We start from the raw sequence: 17,830 nt of genomic DNA, 5'->3' as shown, positions 1-17,830 counted from the left end.
TTTGACTAATTATGCATAATCTCAGATTATCGCGGTTGGCTACGTACAGTGCGAAAGAAGTTCAACATACAAACATGCGCATCTTTGTGCAAACATAAACGAACAAGACAGCATATGAGACTGGCATTACAAACCAGGCAAAACATCATTTATGCATCGAATCAATGTCCCTTTTGCCAGTCCAGTGCTGGGTGAGGACGTTGGAATTTATACAGGTAGGAACAATGTTCCACACTGCCCACCAGGTATGAGTTGTCTGGCTGTCGTGCACGAATGCGCTGTCCAACCAAGTTCCTACCTGCCCACTCCGAAGGAACGTGTTTTGACCATACATCATCACGCTGCTCGGTGGGGTTGGTGAAGACGGCCACAGGTACGACCACGGCTTTTGTTTGTGCCCTGCAATGCCATCTGCTGGCCACAACGAAGCCCACGGGCAACTGACCCAATCAGGGCTCAACCCCGCCCAGAGGTCGCAACCGGGTACCCGATACCCGTACCCTACCCGATACCCTGCTACCCGTACCCGGCGGGGTACGGGTACCCGTTTGCGACCCTGGTGCGGCCGGGTACGGGTAGGCCGTGAGTCACTGGTGAGTAACCGTTTGTCACTCATTTCGGGTAGGGTACGGGTAGGGAACGGGTACCCGTACCCATTTGCGACCCTGGTGCGGCCGGGTACGGGTAAGGAATCAAAACCCGTTTGCGACCTCTGACCCCGCCGCAGCCTCCGAGATCTGGCGACAATCGAAGTGCAATTCTGTCGACGTTGATTGACAGGGTGAACCAAAACAAAAATGCTGACGTTTGCTTTGCGATAAATTCTGGAATGGCCTCGCTGGGAGTGATTTATTCGCATGGCCGGTGTCCATTGTGGAATTATCCTAGTAGCACATGTAGCAGCTCCTACACATGTAGCAGCTCCTACACATGTAGCAGCTACTACACATGTAGCAGCTACTACATATGTATCAGCTATGGGCCCCGCACTTTCAAGGGCCCCGCGCTAAATGCTGTCAAGCAATCAACTCCGGTTCAGTGATTCTGCACTTGCTCTATCACTATAGTACTATACCGCCTTCAATTTTTACGAACGACCGGGTGTTTAAGGTTAGCAATTTGTCGTATTATCTGCCTGTATAGCAAATGAAAAAATGCAATTACTTTACTATGCAATAAAAACATTTGTGTTCTAATATTTTTAAAAAAATTTTAGGGCCCCTTTATAGCGTCTGCTACAGGACCCGCACTAGCTTAATCCGCCTCACGGCAATTCTGCATCTCTGTCAGTGCAGACCGCGAGAAGGACGCCAGGTGGGGGCTCAGGTGGTTGATGCCCATGCCAGGGGAAATGAACGAAGCCACGATCCGGGATTTTACTGGTAGGAACCTCCTGGTTACACCAGCCCCGCAGGGGATTATTGTGTCCGTCCGTCGTGCATCAAAAAATGGGAGGGGTGGGGCTGGGTGGAGAGGGGAGAGTGGGGAGGGGCTGGGTGGGGAGGGTGGGGCTGGGTGGGGGGGAGGGGTGGGGCTGGGTGGGGAGGGGCTTGTCACCCCGTGGTGCCCTTATAAAACTCAACGTTTAACCTACTCACGCCGGCTTATTTGCGGAATGCACCACGCCGCCGTTGACCCTGGCCATTGACCGAGCAACCCAACGTTCCTAGCAGCTCCCTCCGCAGGAATGTGTTGTCGGGCGGTCATACCAGCCCACACCTCCCCCCCACCCACCCCCATCTCGCCAACCCAATGACAACTCCACATCGAGATGCCTCTTGCAAAGGCGGTAATCAAAGTCCACGTATTTATTAACATTTTTGGTTATACTCTGGATACAAGCGCTAAACCTTGTTTGTCATTAATGCACATTTTTGGGTTTTTTAACAAATTCAACGTTTTTACGAGGTGTTGAACAAGCGTGACAGGACATTTCACAAAACGACTTTACAATATTTTTTTGTATCACATCGTATGCCTGGATCGTGACATTTTATTGCATCACATGGCAGGTTAGGATGTTACACATCTCTCTCATCTATCTTATGAAATGACACTCATTCAACCGATTTACAGGAGGGATCCACCCTTAAGCCGAGTCCACACTCGAGCGATCGGTTGCATGCAACCGAGTCGCTGACACGCGAACGTCTCTGCAACTCGATTGTGAGCAGCTGTGCAACTGGTTGCTTTACAATCAAGGAGAGACTCAACTTTCAAGCGTCGATCTGCTCGGCGGCGATTGTAGCAACGTATTTCATCATCACGTGACACGTTTGTGAACTATGATTGGCCGTTTCAACCCTGTGGGTGGAATGAGGGGGTGGGGAGCTAAGAGCACTTGCCCCAAATGTCTGTCAAGGCTATATGGGGCATCTTTGTCTTTGGGGGTGGAGTTAACCAAAACATGGGGCAGGGCCAGGCTGCAGGAGTGTGGCCAGACACCTGAACCAAGCCCAGACACTTCCTTGCTGCGCAACTACTCAACTCAGACGTGGACAAAGCGGTTGCAGGCGATGGCTTGAGTTTGCGAGACATCCGGCGCGACGTGGTCCGCGAAACTGGTCGTTGGGCTGCGGATCCGGCAAAATGTGTGCAGGAACGCAAATCACCGCGTCCGTGTTTCACAGAATGGCAAAGCGCGCCGCCGTATCCCCGGCGACGCGAGACATTTATTTGGGCAGGGAAAGTAAAAAGTCCAGCAGCCCTTGGTGGAAGAGATGAGGCTGGTCCTTGTAGGCAGGGTGCCCTGCTTGAGGCAGTTCCAGCACACGATGGTTTGGAAGAAGAATAAGACGCTGAAGAGACTGAACACCGAGATTTTTATCCAGTCCTCCGTAAACGATTAACGTAGGCGTCTGTAAAACACGTAACAGATAAAATGATCAACGTCATTGCCGTCATCATGATGTTTTTTTATTATTACAGTGAAACCTTGGATTGCTAGTAACTTGGTCTGCGAGTGTTTTGCAAGACGAGCAATTTTTTAATAGAAATATTCATTTGATAAACGAGCGAGGTCTTGCAATACGAGCAGTACGTACAATATACGCTTTGTCTGCCGAGTGCCACGTGATCACAACTGAGCCAATGGTTCTTCTCTCTCTCTCTCGCTGCGGGATTGTGGGTAATCATCTCCCATGCTCGGTCTCAGTCGGTGTGCCTCACTCGTATAGTCAAGATCCGTGCGAGCATACACTGTTTACTACAGTATAGTGTTGTGACCACGTGTGTGTGCGTAAAGCATTTTTTTATTTTGTGTCCAAGTGTAGTGACTGTTCTCTAGTAGCTGTACTGCAAGTGAAAGTCGTCCTACACAATAACCCTCCTCCTACTCTCTCTCGTCTCCCTCACACCAGCCACGATTACATTTAATTAATACATTTGATTACTTTATATTAAATTTAAATAAAAATATAAAGAGGTACAGTATTTTGAATTAATCATTTTTATTTGAATATTTTTGGGTTGTGGAACGCATCATCTGAGTTTCCATTATTTCTTATGGGGAAATTCGCTTTGATATACGAGTGCTTTGGATTACGAGCATGTTTCCGGAACGAATTATGCTCGCAATCCAATGTTTCACTGTATTGTGCAATTCACAAGACACGTCTCAATAAAATTAAATAAAAACCCTCAAAACGAATTTGTAGTTATGCCATTAGCCCAGCGATGCTCGTGAAGAAAAGAAAAAAAACATCTATTGGTTTGACGCGAGAAAATAAAAGGAGATAAGAGAGCTATTATGAATCACGAGTCACCCAGAATCGTGAAAATGTCGTCGATTCACGAGGGACGTCAATTGATACCTGCATAGTGCTTCTAACAAAAGGTAAAGGTGCAGCCCTGCAAATGATTGATCAATGCCACTGCCGCTGGGAGGGCCTCCACTATCGGGAGTTCAAGACAGCCTATCTCGAGATGATTTTGGCCGACCCTTTCACGCTGGCCAGACGTCTTTGCAGAGGTGCAAGTACCCGAGCTTTAAACCCACCACACCGTGACCTGCCGACGTTTGTAAGGCTTACCTGTATTTTCTCATATTCATTGCTTTTGTACTTTGTGGTGTGACTTGGAGCAATTGGGATGAATGCTCGTAACCGCTGGCCACGTGACATCAGGTAGGGCAGGGAGAATTTGCCACTCATGGACGGCGATATGAGAATCGGACGCTCCATGTGCAGGGCTTTGAAGACTTCCAGCAGAAGAGAGGCCTTCAGTTCATCGGTGTTCACTGCGGGCATCGTCGGGGAATTCCCATAGCCTGCAAAAACGTTTCTCACACAAATGATTTCAGGGCAAGGCTGACGATTGTATAGCATGCACAGGCGTTTCCATCAAAAGCAGGTAAAAAGTTACTCCGCTGATATAAAAGAGAAAAAAAATACCCCGTTTCTGCAATCATCCTATATATGCATTTCAAAAAGTTAGTCATCATCAGCTATACTAAATCCAAATACTCTAATAGTGGTTGTGTTTTTAATATAATCTCCCCCACCATAGGAACGAGGTATTTCCACCACTGGCTTATGGCCATAAACGACACATGTTTGCAGAGGGAGATGTGGCCGAGCGGTAGTGCGTTTGCAACAAACGGCACCTCCGATTAACACGGTTGGCTACGTACGGTGCGAGAGATGTTCAACAATGCATACATATGTTGAGGAGTTCCCAGGACGCACTCGGAGACGGAGGTAAGGATATATGGGCTTTCGCCAAAGGTTTATTAAGGGCTGTTACAATCTAACACAAGGGTACACAACTCCTAGGGTTAAGGGGTCCTACACTGAGTCCTGGTCCCCGTCTGGCTAGCTCCGGTCTCTCTCTCTCGTCGGATCGGGGACTCTGCCGACTCCACCGACCGGAGAGAGATGCACCTCTACGGCTACCACCGGCTTCCTTCCAGACTCACTACTCGATCCCTCTCTACCCCTGGTTCACTCTTCACCCTTCTCACTCTACTCGTTCCCACAGTGACCCCGCTTTCGTGACGGGGTCTCCCTTAAGTACTCTTAGGTTTTTTCGGTAAAGTCACGTAGGTAAAACATTAAATTAAAAGTTAATAAAAGTAATAATGGAAATGACGGAGACTTGTGTTGCCTCCAAAACGTCGTGATTTATTATTTTATTTCCATTATTACTTTTATTAACTTGTAATTTTATTTTTTACCTACGTGACTTTACCGAAAAAACCTAAGAGTATGAATCCTTGCAGTCACGAAAGCCTCAAATCTAGAATCTCCCTTAAGTACTCCACGAGACATGACGTCATCGAGCCGCCCAGCGCGCATGACGTCACGTTGCGTGACGTCACGTCCCCATTCTACTCCTCTACACATACGAACGGCAAACTTGCGAACGCTCAGCCATGTCACCGCCACATTCATATTCCAGGCCGCCCTGATCACCTGGCAGATCCAGCGCCACGGCACGGAAGCTGTTGTTGGCCAGAACGTTCATCGTTCCGAGCTCTTGCCACGTTTGGGAGGTGAAAGCTGCCCCATGCAACAGCAGCACTTCACCTTTCACATTGCTGGAAACAAATACAGACACGGAGTCGTTGATTAATTGTCGTCGTCATCATCAGCGATGGTCAATCCACTGCTGGATGAAGGTCTCTCTGAGCCACCTTTCATAGTTCTGCGATGTAAAACTACTAACTATATATAAAAAAAACAATACTTTTTATTGATCGTAAAGTGTACTAGATTCCATTTAATTCATCTATTGTTTACATGAAAGAAAACCAGTCTCAACGTTATTAAGTCAAGACTCAGTATTTGTGTAGCGGTGTGCTGCATTGTAGTCGCCATAGAGCTGTTGATAATCTCCGAGAATTACAAAGTCAATGAACACAAAAACATAAATAATGCGAGAGAGACAGAGTGATGGAGAGACAGGCCCATGGAGAGACAGAGCCATGGAGAGACAAAGCTACATGCAGCTCCAGGCATCTAGAAAATGCATGGCCACCTACTGTGCACGTGTGTGTATGTGTACTGCAAGTCACATGCCCTCGGTGGCGTGGAAGGCTGCACATTCAACGTTGAGCAAACATCAAAAAGTTTTACACTTTGCTAACATTTAACATCCCAAATGATGAACACCCACCTATCCAATGGTGAAGAGTAGGCCAAATACCCTCTGGAAAGGCGCTTTAGAGCTCCCTCTACTGGAGGCCCACCCACCAACAGTGGCATCAGCATGTAATTGAAGGGCTGTACCTTTACCTTTTTATAATATATTGCGTGGTTTCAGGAATCCATATTCTTGGTTCTTTCGGTAAAATCACGTAGATAGAAAATAAAAATACAATGAAATAAAATTTTAAAAATAAATTAAAATTAAAAATAAAAGCAGGAATCCAGATTACACATTTTTTGCAATCTCGGTGCAAAACGTCTTCACCACCCGTGCTCGGCTTAAGACGTGCAAACGTGGATGTGAACATCATTAACGCCCACTTCCAAAACATTTCCAAAGTGCGCAGTAAAAATACCGGATTTCTCAACAATATACAATCCCTAATGATGCAAGAGAGAATGGCTTGTGCCAGAAAGATGTGCACTGGTTGAGCATATAAGAGAGAGGAATGTGGAAACGAATGACGAAACGTGCAGTGGGCACCTACGGGCAATCTGCCCGTGGATCGCGATGATGACGACGATGACGACGATGATGAACGATGCGAACGTGTGGTCGGTGTGAAAACGCCGGGACATCGTACCTCGGAGCTGCTTCTCGAATGAAGAGGGTCACTCGGCCTGTTCCTGGTCCCAGATCCAGAGTGAGAAGTGTGCTGTTTGTCACTGGCCTCGTTGGCCCCATGCCCTGATGGCCTAACCGCCTCCTGAGGCCGGGCAGCAGTATGTAGGCCAGAAGAGAGAGCGAGAGGAAGACGGCGAGGCAATAGAGTCTTCCATTCATCAGCGGTTGCCGCATCATCGCTCAGACCTGGTCAAACGCAGATGAAACAGTGAAAAATCTTCATACCAAACGTACGAATGTATGCGTGTCGAACTTCTTTCGTGACCGTAAGTAGCCAACCGTGCTAATCGTACGTGCGGGGGAAAGACAACAACCGAAACACAAAAGGCAGTTTAAAAAACAAACGAGTTTTCAATCTAGATTTATAAGTGCATATCTCCTGTGGCTTCCTAATCAGATCAGAATCATTATTTAGACTGGGGGAATCCGATGAGCTAAGAAGCACTTTTTCACAGATGTGCAGTAAGGGCGGGTCAGCAAGTTACAACAGCAAACAATTCAACAAATTATAGGAGTGCAAAATATCGGAAGGATGAGCGTTCCAGACTTCCGCAGACGCGCATCTGAAAGCGCGCGATGCAGTGACCGTCTTTGATGGCCTAACCAGCGTGCTTATACGCTAAAAACGATTCGAAAGGCAGCTTAATTTGAAGACATCCGATCGATGCATTTTCTGGTTGTCCCACGTATTGTTCGGCACAACGTCCGATGTTTCGCTCAAAGTGCTGGGAGCTTGTCCTTAAGAAGCTCCCAGCGCGCGCAGCAAAACGTCGGACATCGAACCGAACAGCACGCGCTACCACCCACAAACGCATCGGAGAGCCGCACGGCTCAGCTGCGAAAACCTGAACCAATCTTGGGCTCATCCAGCAGTGGATTGACAAACAGCTGTAAATGAGGAGAAAAGAGTCACCTCAACACAAATGTCATTTTATTCATAGCAGATTTTATTTTCCAAAAAGCCTGAATAGTAGACAGCCATTTAAGAACAAGTGCTGACGACCGAGTAAGTGTGAACTCATCTCGGCATACCGCACGCACATTTGTATAATGCATGCTAATTAGCATAATGTATTGTAATTAGCATATGGTATTGTAAATAATACATGGTAATACATGGTAATTTTACTGCGTATATTCGTCCATGGTCCAGAGGAGATATTGGTACCACTTAGGCCAGCAATCGGCCAATGAAAGGAAACAATTTGATCATCTGATCATTTCATGAAGGCCATCACATAACACATTTTTATTGAAACGTAAAAAGCAAAATATCTGGTCTGAGATCATTAACTATTTGTGGGAATACATAAATATATATCTCACTAGCAAAAGGAAAATATGAATTATATATGCATAAGAATATTAAGTATTAAATCCACCTCAATTCCAACAATTTCCTGCAGCATAGAATTTTGGGTACAGTCCTTAACCCTAAAAACTATAATCAGGTCCTAAGTGAATTGAAAATTGAAATAATGATCACATCAAATCGCTGCCACCATTATTACCACCCAAGGCCATCACAAAGGCGCTATGTTTCACAGATAATTACAGTCTGCAGTAGTTTTTCATAGTAAGTGGGGATGGTACTAACCAAAGTAAATCTACAAATTTAGTAAATACGATGCCGGTACAAAATGGGCCTACTCTTTTTCGTATTATGTCATGGGATTTTAGCATCCACTGTGAAGCGGATGGCGAGTATGTTTTGGTTGAATACACCCGCAGTATTAACCAGGGTGGCCACTGGGGTTCGAACCACGAATCTCAGCCACATCACCGCCCCACACTTATGTTGTTGCAACGTATCGCGCCAATAAACATCAGGGCACACCTATACACGTTAATCAATTGAGATATAGTTTCAGTTTGATGACAGATTCACTCACCAGGTTTTGTAGCGCAGTGAACGAACCACTGCACTACTGCTCGCCATATCAAAATGACACACACACGGATGAGAGACGCACATTATACCAGCATGGTTATGTCAAACGATGAGATACCAACTCCAGTACACCCATAGCACAAGTGACAAACCCTCTAATTGCGTTGTGTGTATGTGCTCCGTCTGTGTCGTGTCTGTGAATGCCCAGGGGTCTGCGGTTGACAGGGAGATTGAGACATCTGCTGGTCCCAACAAATACGAATTACTTACAGAATAGAGAACGATAGGCAGTGTAATTATATATGTCTCGTTTGCTGTTATTTCAGATCTAGTTTCAGTTTGATGACAGATTCACTCACCACGTTGACGAGTTCAATTCCACTCATGCAGAGTTCCTCTATTATTCTATTCTATTTAACCCTGGCCCCGACAGTGAAAGACAGTCGCCAACGTATAGCGTCAATAAACATCAAGGCACACTTATACACTTTCATTTCTTTTGCAATTATCGGTCAATTATTTTTTTGTAACTACTCCTCGTCAGAGGTCGCAAACGGGTTTTGATTCCTTACCCGTACCCGGCCGCACCAGGGTCGCAAACGGGTACCCGTACCCGGCCGTACCCGTACCCTACCCGTACCCGGCCGGGTACGGTACGGGTATCAGGTACGCGATTGCGACCTCTGGGATGAAGCCATGTTGCAGGCGCGGGTGGGTTGATTCTAGGAACTTGAATTGTGAGAAGAGACAAGACGTTGGGAAATGAGTGACAAACAGTGACTCACCAGTGACTCACGGCCTACCCGTATCCGTACTCGGCCACACCAGGGTCGCAAACGGGTACCCGTACCCAGCTGGGTACGGGTAGCCGGGTATCGGGTAGGGTACGGGTATTGGGTACCCGATTGCGACCTCTGCTCCTCGTTTGTAGAAATACGCCACACGGCAAGCCTAAAATTGAAGCAGGGGAACTCCAGCAACCACCGTCGTCATTATCGTCATCACAATCATCACTACTACTCTTACTGTGCTACTGTTTTATGGCAACAATTACCACCCTGCCGAGGGATTACTTGAGGCTGCCGAGGAAAGCAAGCAGTGCCGAGTGCCACTCGGCTGGGCTATCCAGGTAGCAGGCGTGACCCGCGCCCTCCATCTTCAGGACGGTCGAGTTGGGGAGGTTTCGGAGGTTCGACAGGGACGATTCCCCGAGCTGGGAATCCCGGGAGCCATAGGTAATCAAGCTAGGCACCTGCAAATCGAGATAAGGACGTGAGGGAAACCGCCCGTCACGCGTCTAGCATATCAACAACCGCCACCGTACGACCGTCAACTGATGTGAGGTAAAGGTGCAGCCCTGCAATGCCTCGCTTATGCTGCCCGAGAGGGTATTTCGGTCTCCTCTTCCAGGCTGGCCTAGACATCTGCCGATCAACTGTGGCTACTCCCGCTTATGCTGCTGGTTGGACAGAGGTGGAGGTGGGGGAATTTAAGAAACCTGCACCATTGTTTTATCTGGGCACTGTGGCGGGGAGATGTTAACTACCTCGCCTGATATACAGGAGCTTTTGGGTTCGATCCCAACCCTGACGCCTGCACGTTTGGAATTTTCATGTTCTCCCCGTGGTTGTGTGGAGTTTTCTCCGGGTCCTCCGGTTTTTTCCCTCCACATTTAGACTCAACATGCGTTTAAGAGTATTTGGCTGCTATAAATTTCCACGTGACAAGTCACTTCGTTGAGCTATCATTTGTGGCCAGGTCACTTCTGTAAAATATCTCGAACATTCCCCCTTGCTGTAAGGGAACTCCTCATATGTCATGGTCACAGAATGACAGGCCATCCTTGCGTAGCAATGTGTACACTTTTGTCAATGCACTGCTGGATGATCGGTAGCACCCACAGAATGAATTCGCCATACTTCACCACGCTGGTCAGTCAGTGCGAATCAGCAAGAGCGGGTGGCATAAACGTGGGGACCATAACGCAACAGGACAAATCATCTTGCTGCACTGCCCTCTGCTGCCCACTAACGTAGCTTCGCAGGCACCTATCACAACACGTTTACTGCACTGCAGTAGCCCCGTCAAGCACAATCCTGGCTCAACGCCGACTCGCTTCCCAAAGCCACACAACGAATTTGACTCCTCTCGCACAGGTTTAAGCCGAGCCTACGTTGTTGATCGTCACCTGCGTCACATTTACCTGCACCTTCTTGTACTGCTCCGCCGTGAATTTGTCCGTGCAGATGGGAGCCACGGGAACAAAGCCACGGACAAGAGCCTCGTGCTCCAGCAGGAACGGCAGAGAGAACATGCCGCTCATGGACGGAGACACGAGTGCGCAGGGACCCAGCTGCAGGCTCTCTGACACGAGCTTCAGGAACGTGCCCTGCGCAATTTCTCCCAGGCGCAGGCCTGCCAGCTGATAGGAAGCAGACCGTCCGTAGCCTACAAAGTTGAGATCGGGAATAGCCATCGTCAGACGTGGATTCATGGGAACGGGGCCTCGTAGAATTGTTACGTCTGAAACGGCGGCGTGAGGCAGTTAAACAGGACACTAGGATTTACATGAATGACGCTGCAGTTGCAAACCCAAAGTGTGTTAAGTAATTCAGTTTGGTAACTGGCGACTCTAAACACTAATTATGAATTGTTTTGCGTCTGTGCATTGTGACCTTGTTTATAATGGATAATGACGAGCACTTCATGTCGTAATTCAATGGGTCGTAATCAACACGGGACCGTATTTCATAAATACAGGTGAATGTGGAGTGTCAGTCATTATTCATTTTTATCTATGTATTTATTGCAATTATTTACCCAGGAAATCCTCACCGAGTCTCAAGACTTTTACAGCGGAGTTCTACGACGTTTCGTAGTATGGGGCCGATGTTGCAATGTTTTTTTACAATCGATACATTTCTGGTAATTGTTGAAAATTTTAGACGTGGCCTAATCTTTTCGGTTTAACGCCACGGGAGCTTAAACGTCCACTGCGAAGCAGACAGCGCTTACTTTTTACGGTCAACAAACCCACAGTACGATTCGTAACTGGTTATCTCTTGGGCCAATTGGAGTTGTGCACCCTCCACCATCCAACACAGCCACACCAATCGAGTTGTCACATGGTGGCCAAATGCGCCGAATGACTTAATTTCACGGCAAAACCCGTTACGTTGAAAGGCTCGCAACATTTGGCTATTCTGTACGACGTCTCGCTGGAGATTACAGCCAGCGTCACCAGGTGTTGAGTGATCTGGGTGCTTCCGTAAATGAAAAGTATTTAAAACTAAAAATGTTTTATTTTACCAGGTAAGGCCCTCTAAGCTATATAGCTCTTTTTCAGAAGTCACATGGCCATGAATGATAGCACAACGAAGTGACTTATTACGTGGTAATGTATAGCTGCCAAATACTCTAAACACATGTTTATAAACGTGGAGGGAAAAACTACAGAAAATTCACACGACCACGAGAAGAACATACAAACAGGCATCAGGGTTGGGATCGAACCCATGGCTTCCTGTATACCAGGCGAGGAAGTTAACATCTCGCTACCGCAGCACCACAGTAGTATTAACCAGGGCAGCCGCAGGGCTCGAACCGCAAATGCTACAAGGTATTGCACGTTTTTTTTCACTGCAGTGTCATGAGGTTAACCTCGGTGTTCATGGCTTGAAAGTTTCCGATTCTCTTTTACCTGGAAGATCGAGCGCTACCACCCGATATCCGGCCTCGGCCAGTTCCTTGAGGGTGCCGAGTGTGAGCCAGGTCTCGGAGGAGAACTTCATGCCGTGCAAGAGTAAAACCGAGAAGCGCCGAGGCGCGGAAGGCGCCACCGCTTCGCGATAGAAAAGCCGTTGTCCGTCAACGTCTGCATGGCCCTCGGTTATGTTCACCGCGGCCATCTCCACTTGGAAACTAAGAAACCAGACAAAATATGCCCATCATTCAGCGTAAACGTGTAATATTTTTTGATGTGTCAATTTCAAAAGTGGCTGTGAGGCCCAGTGACCCATATAGCTCTTGTTTAGAAGCGACCTGGCCACAAATGATGGCTCAACAAAGTGGCTTATCATGTGGAAAATTATAGCAGCCAAATACCCTAAACACATGTTGATTCTAAATGTGGAGGGCAAGACCAAAGGACCTGGAGAAAAATGTACACAACTACGGGGAGAGAGACACGCAGACCCCAAATATACAGGCATCAGGGTTGGGATCAAAACCACGATCTTCTGTATTCCGGGTGAGGTAATGAACATCTCGCCACCGTGGAGAGATGCATGCATGTGTAGTGAGCGACTTCCGATACACGACTTGTAGAGGGCTCCTGGTTTGTTTCTCACACTTTACAGGCAGAGTCACTGAGCAACATATACACTGGGCTACGTAGAGCTCACCCACTCATACAGCCACGTCACCGGCGTCTAACTATATAGCTGACTGGCTCATACAGCGACGACGACGATGGGGATCGGCCATACGGCCAGACGATGATGAAGAGATGACGGCGAAGACAGCGACGGCAGCCAGGACCAGAACCCCCACGACAGCTCCGAACCTCCGGTTACCTCCCCCTTATATACCCCTCGGCGTGGCCAAGCCCCGCCTCTGGCCACGCCCCCCTTCTAGAACTTTTGTGCAGGCTCCAGGAGCTTCCTGACTGATCCCTGCCCCTGACCCTTGGCCCAGTTACACCCCCCTTATGGTTGGCTGTAATATAGTGCACCCATGCCCGTAGTTACCCTTCATGGTCAACAGATGGCACCCTGTCACTACACATGTATTTAAACAGTGAAAGAGGAAAACTTGGATTAGAGAACACACGATGGTCAACGACATCGCCGAAAACTAGAAAGTTTTCGGCGATAATGCCTGAAAAAGCTATGCAGTACTGTACCAACATATTTACACTTTTATGACATGCAGAGAAATGCCGATTACAATACTCCACTGATGTCTCAATATTCATTCGTCAAAGCGATTTCCTGCTTAAATGAACATTGGGGCAGTTGTCAGCTTCTGTTTACAGCGCTAAGCCAGTTGTGGAAATTCCTCATTCTTATGGCAGGGGAGAGTCCTTCCATAGGACAACCACTGATAACATCCACAAACGGTTGATGGGCTGAGTGAACCCCCAAGCAGGAATTTAACTCTGGATTGTAAGCCGCTGGTTGAGCCAGTATTCGCGAGTTAATGGATAAGTGGAACTCATCTTATCTGCGATGTTGCAGAGTTCAGTGACTCTGCTTTATGGCAACATACCGCAACTCAACCCTTCTGGCATTAATGAGTAACTACAGAACAATATTACATACAGGACAAGCTCGGCACTGGGCATGAAGTTACTTGCTCTTGAACACTAAATTGCGATTGCACTTTCGCCTCCAAATCACATCGATTTAAATTACGAAAATGGCACTGAATACAAAAAAACTGGGTTCTAATCCAGGTTTCAGTCACGGGGCCCTCGAGTGCAGAGTGAGGGTCTCAGGGCGTTCACAAAACGCCCACAATACATTTGGTCCTCAATTTCATTTGGCCACATTACAGCTCTCGAGCTTAGTTGTGGGGAATGTAACTACAAAGGATAAGGAGGCAATAGGCCTCCTCCACGTATCTCTCTCTACACGTAAGCAATGTTTTGTTTCACGCATTCCATCAGCCACACAACCTTCTCCAACAACTACGTGAATGTTTTGGGATTGTGCATTATACGGTTTAGCGTAGAAATGCATTCGGACCCAAATCTAACAGAAAAAGGTCCTTGCTTTTAAACATTTGGCAGTTCACCAGCATTGTATCACGCGAAGCCTGCCTCTGCTGATGAGGCACTGAATGTCAAAACCAGCGCTTGCCTCGAAACATGTCAGTTTTCCAGCGTTGGATCACGCGAAGCCTGCCTCTGCTGATGATCACATCACTGGCACAGTCTAGAGAACATCCACAAGTCTTGATCAGTGACGGTCTAGAACTCTGGATCACGGCTTCAAAACACCATCCCATGTGGCACGTTCGGGCAATGGTTCGGCAAACGTGAAAACGACGTTGGTTATGGGGGGGGACCACAACTTTCGTTGGCCACGTTCTAGAAGACTTTGCTGGTTTTTTCCTGAATTTTTCTGTAGTCACTTTAAGATGTTCCTTGTTCATGTTTTTGTTTGTTGCGGTTGCACCCAATTCAAAAGCCGCATGGCTCACAGGGTTATCTCCATATATATAACATGCAAAGTTGTGATTATGTGTGTCTGTTCAAAATGTTTAGCGTACTTCCCGACATGCAACAAACTTGAAATTTGCCATGTGTGTACTTTCCAGACTGTACACCATGCAAACATTATAAAAATACACTTTAGCATTTTTTTTTGGGGGGGGGGGCTGCTCAATAATGCTGATATTTTTTGCACGGCAAGTGATGTGACGTCATATCTGTCACGTGATCCGCGCACGTGGAAGCGTAACGCATTGTAGTGTAGTGTTTAGCGCGCCGCGCTACGAACCCGGCCACCCGAGTTCAATTCCCGCTCACGGCCACCACAACCGCTCCTGGGCCTCCCCTAGGTCGACTCAGCCTCAAACGAGTAACTGCTGTGGTGTGTGAACATCGCCACTGGGGAGACAAAGGCGGCCGGGCGTGGTGATTCCAAGTCCCGGGCGAAGCCGGGTAGTAAAGCAGCTAGTACCTAATAAATGAAAGTGAAAACTGAAACAGGCGCCGGTGTTTACCAACAACGCACACGCCAATCGGCAGTAGGGCACGGTAACAACAGCACCGCCTGGAGGCACGGCTCTTACTCTGTCTCTGTGTACACGTGTGCACTGTACACGTGTTTACTGCGAAACAGGATTCGCACACGTATGTGCAGTGCCGGATTAATCCAGCGCGGTGCCTGCAGCATACGTTATGAAGCGGACCTAAATAAAATAAAAACACGTACATATTAAAACGCATAATTTTTTACTTGCATTGAAAATTTTATATTTTTTAATTTGCTACACAGACAGATAATACGACAAATCTCTAACCTTAAACACCGGTCGTTCGTAAAAGTTGAAGGCGGTATAGTACTATAGTCATAGAGCAAGTGCAGAATCACTGAACCGGAGTTGATAGCTTGAAAGCATTTAGCGTGGGGCCCTTGAAAGTGCGGGGCCTGTAGCTACTACACGTGTTACTACACGTGTAGTAGCTACTTGTACTACGAGGATAATCCGGCAGTGTGTGTGTTGTGTGTGCAGTGTTGTGCATGTTGTGTTTGTTTTGTGTGTGTGTTGTGTGTATGTGTTGTGAGGTGTTGTGTGTATGTGTTGTGAGGTGTTGTGTGTTGCGTGTGTTTTGTGTGTGGTGTGTGTTGTGCGTATGTGTTGTATATGTTGTGTGTTTTGTGTGTGTTGTGTGTGTTGCGTGTGTGTGTTGTATGTGTGGTGTGTGCAGTGTTGTGCATGTTGTGTTTGTTTTGTGTGTGTGGTGTGTGTGCAGTGCTGTGTGTTTAGCAGAGGTGTGGACTCGAGTCATGTGACTTGGACTCGAGTCAGACTCGAGTCATGAATTTGATGACTTGCGACTCGACTTGGACTTGCATAACAATGACTTTGTCCCACCTCTGGTGTTTAGTGTGTGTGTGTTGCGTGTGTGTTGTGTGTGTGCAGTGTGTGGTGTGTGTGTTGTGTGTGTGCAGTGTGTTGTGTGTGTTGTGTGCATCTTGTGTGTGTGTTGTGTGTGTTGTGTGTGTGTGTTGTGTGCAGTGTGTTATGTGTGTTGTGTGTGTGCAGTGTGTTGTGTGTGTGGTGTTGTGTGCATCTTGTGTGTGTGTGTTGTATGTATTATATATGTGGTGTGTGTTGTGTGCAGTGTGTTGTGTGTGTGGTGTGTTGTGTGCATCTTGTGTGTGTGTGTTGTGTGCAGTGTGTTGTGTGTGGTGTGTGTTGTGTACATGTTGTATGTGTGTGGTGTGTTGTATGTGTGGTGTGTGCATCTTGTGTGTGTGTTGTGTGCAGTGTGTGTTGTGTGTGTGTTGTATGTGTTATATATGTGGTGTGTGTTGTGTGCAGTGTGTTGTGTGTGTGGTGTGTTGTGTGTATCTTGTGTGTGTGTGTTGTGTGCAGTGTGTTGTGTGCCGTGTTGCTACCACAAACGAATCGGGGGTTGCGGTGGTGTAGTCGAGGTTCGGGCCCCGCACGCTACGAGAACCCTGCCAACCAGCGACGATTATCTTGAACCGGGCCTCCCCTAGGTCGACTCGGCCTCAAAGTGCGGTGCCTAAAACATTGCCACTGGGGTGACAAAGGCGGCCGGGCGTGGTTGCGGACCCACCCCCTTACCTCCCTTCGTGTGCCGTCTCCAAGCCTTCGCATGTGCTACTGAGTCTGTTGAGGCTCCAATGGGGGGGGGGGGGTCTTTGTGTTTGTGGCACTGCAAGGAAGCTGTAGAGCCAGCAGCAAACTCACCGTGCGAGCTGAGACACCAGTCCGAACCAAGCAGTAGCGACGATTTCCTGGTGTCAACGCCACCTCGTCCACGTCCCCCACCAAGCATTGGGGGCTTTGGGGCCAACCCACCAAGCCAGCCACACGCATCCAACCCCATCACAAGGCAGCAGGGGGCAGCAGAGCAAATAGTTAGAATGATGGTAAAAAATAAATAACACTAATAGGGGTTTTCCCCTTTTTTCTGGCAACAAAACTGATACCTTTTGCAAGGAATCATGCTTACATTAACCACAATACTTGCAGTCAAATGCAAACAAAAAACAATACTCTGATAATTTATGCATTGTCTTTGAAACTGATTGGTCCACACCAGAGAGCTTTCTTTGGAGCCTCGTCTCATATGGTGTTCGACCAGATGACGCCAAAAGGCGCAAAGAAAGCTGTCTCTGGTGTGGACCAATCAGTTTCAAAGACAATGCATAAATTATCAGAGCATTGTTTTTTGTTTGTATTTGACAGTATTGTGGTTAATGTAAGCATGATTCCTTGCAAAAGGTATACGTTTTATTGCCAAAAAAGGGGAAAACCCCTATTAGTATATTTTGGTACTGGCAAAGGAGGTCCCATGATATAAATAACACTGGTAAAAAAATGAACCCGTAAAAACAAAGTTTTTCACTATAAATCCTTTATATGCGTGGCATCGGGGCGGCTCGAGTCCTCTCGTCCTCTGGC

General features: G+C 47.4%; 1 protein-coding gene across 4 annotated transcripts; it reads right to left on the bottom strand.

Moving 5' to 3' along the window:
- Positions 1-1,858: 1,858 nt before the first annotated feature.
- Positions 1,859-17,230, bottom strand: ABHD14B (abhydrolase domain containing 14B). Of its 4 annotated transcripts, XM_078874128.1 has the most exons (5): positions 17,114-17,220; positions 6,731-6,957; positions 5,412-5,536; positions 4,032-4,267; positions 1,859-2,858 (listed from the first exon to the last, which is right to left on the bottom strand). In XM_078874128.1, the coding sequence occupies exons 2-5, from the start codon at positions 6,946-6,948 to the stop codon at positions 2,673-2,675; spliced, it is 765 nt and encodes a 254-aa protein (XP_078730254.1). In that variant the 5' UTR covers positions 6,949-6,957; positions 17,114-17,220; the 3' UTR covers positions 1,859-2,672. The 4 variants fall into 4 exon arrangements, with proteins under 4 accessions (XP_078730254.1, XP_078730256.1, XP_078730257.1 ...); XM_078874130.1 differs by lacking the exons at positions 1,859-2,858; positions 4,032-4,267; positions 5,412-5,536; positions 6,731-6,957; positions 17,114-17,220 and adding exons at positions 7,773-9,914; positions 10,866-11,110; positions 12,363-12,583; positions 15,166-15,207; XM_078874129.1 differs by lacking the exons at positions 1,859-2,858; positions 4,032-4,267; positions 5,412-5,536; positions 6,731-6,957 and adding exons at positions 7,774-9,914; positions 10,866-11,110; positions 12,363-12,583 and having other exon boundaries at positions 17,114-17,192.
- Between the last annotated feature and the right edge of the window lie 600 nt (positions 17,231-17,830).

The sequence above is a fragment of the Lampetra fluviatilis genome, chromosome 38, assembly GCF_964198595.1.
Source record: "Lampetra fluviatilis chromosome 38, kcLamFluv1.1, whole genome shotgun sequence".
Lineage (NCBI taxonomy): Eukaryota > Metazoa > Chordata > Hyperoartia > Petromyzontiformes > Petromyzontidae > Lampetra > Lampetra fluviatilis.
Note: the sequence above shows the minus strand (reverse complement) of the source record. Positions and strands in the feature narration are given on the sequence as shown.

What these genes read in the sequence shown, in the direction of transcription:
- ABHD14B (XM_078874128.1), bottom strand. Translation starts at nt 6,948, where the DNA reads ATGATGCGGCAACCGCTGATGAATGGAAGACTCTATTGCCTCGCCGTC. An exon ending in CGTGGCGCTGGATCTGCCAG is followed by an intron (nt 4,268 to 5,411) that starts GTGATCAGGGCG and finishes ACGTTTTTGCAG; the next exon opens with GCTATGGGAATTCCCCGACG. An exon ending in ATGAATATGAGAAAATACAG is followed by an intron (nt 2,859 to 4,031) that starts GTAAGCCTTACA and finishes CGTGTTTTACAG; the next exon opens with ACGCCTACGTTAATCGTTTA.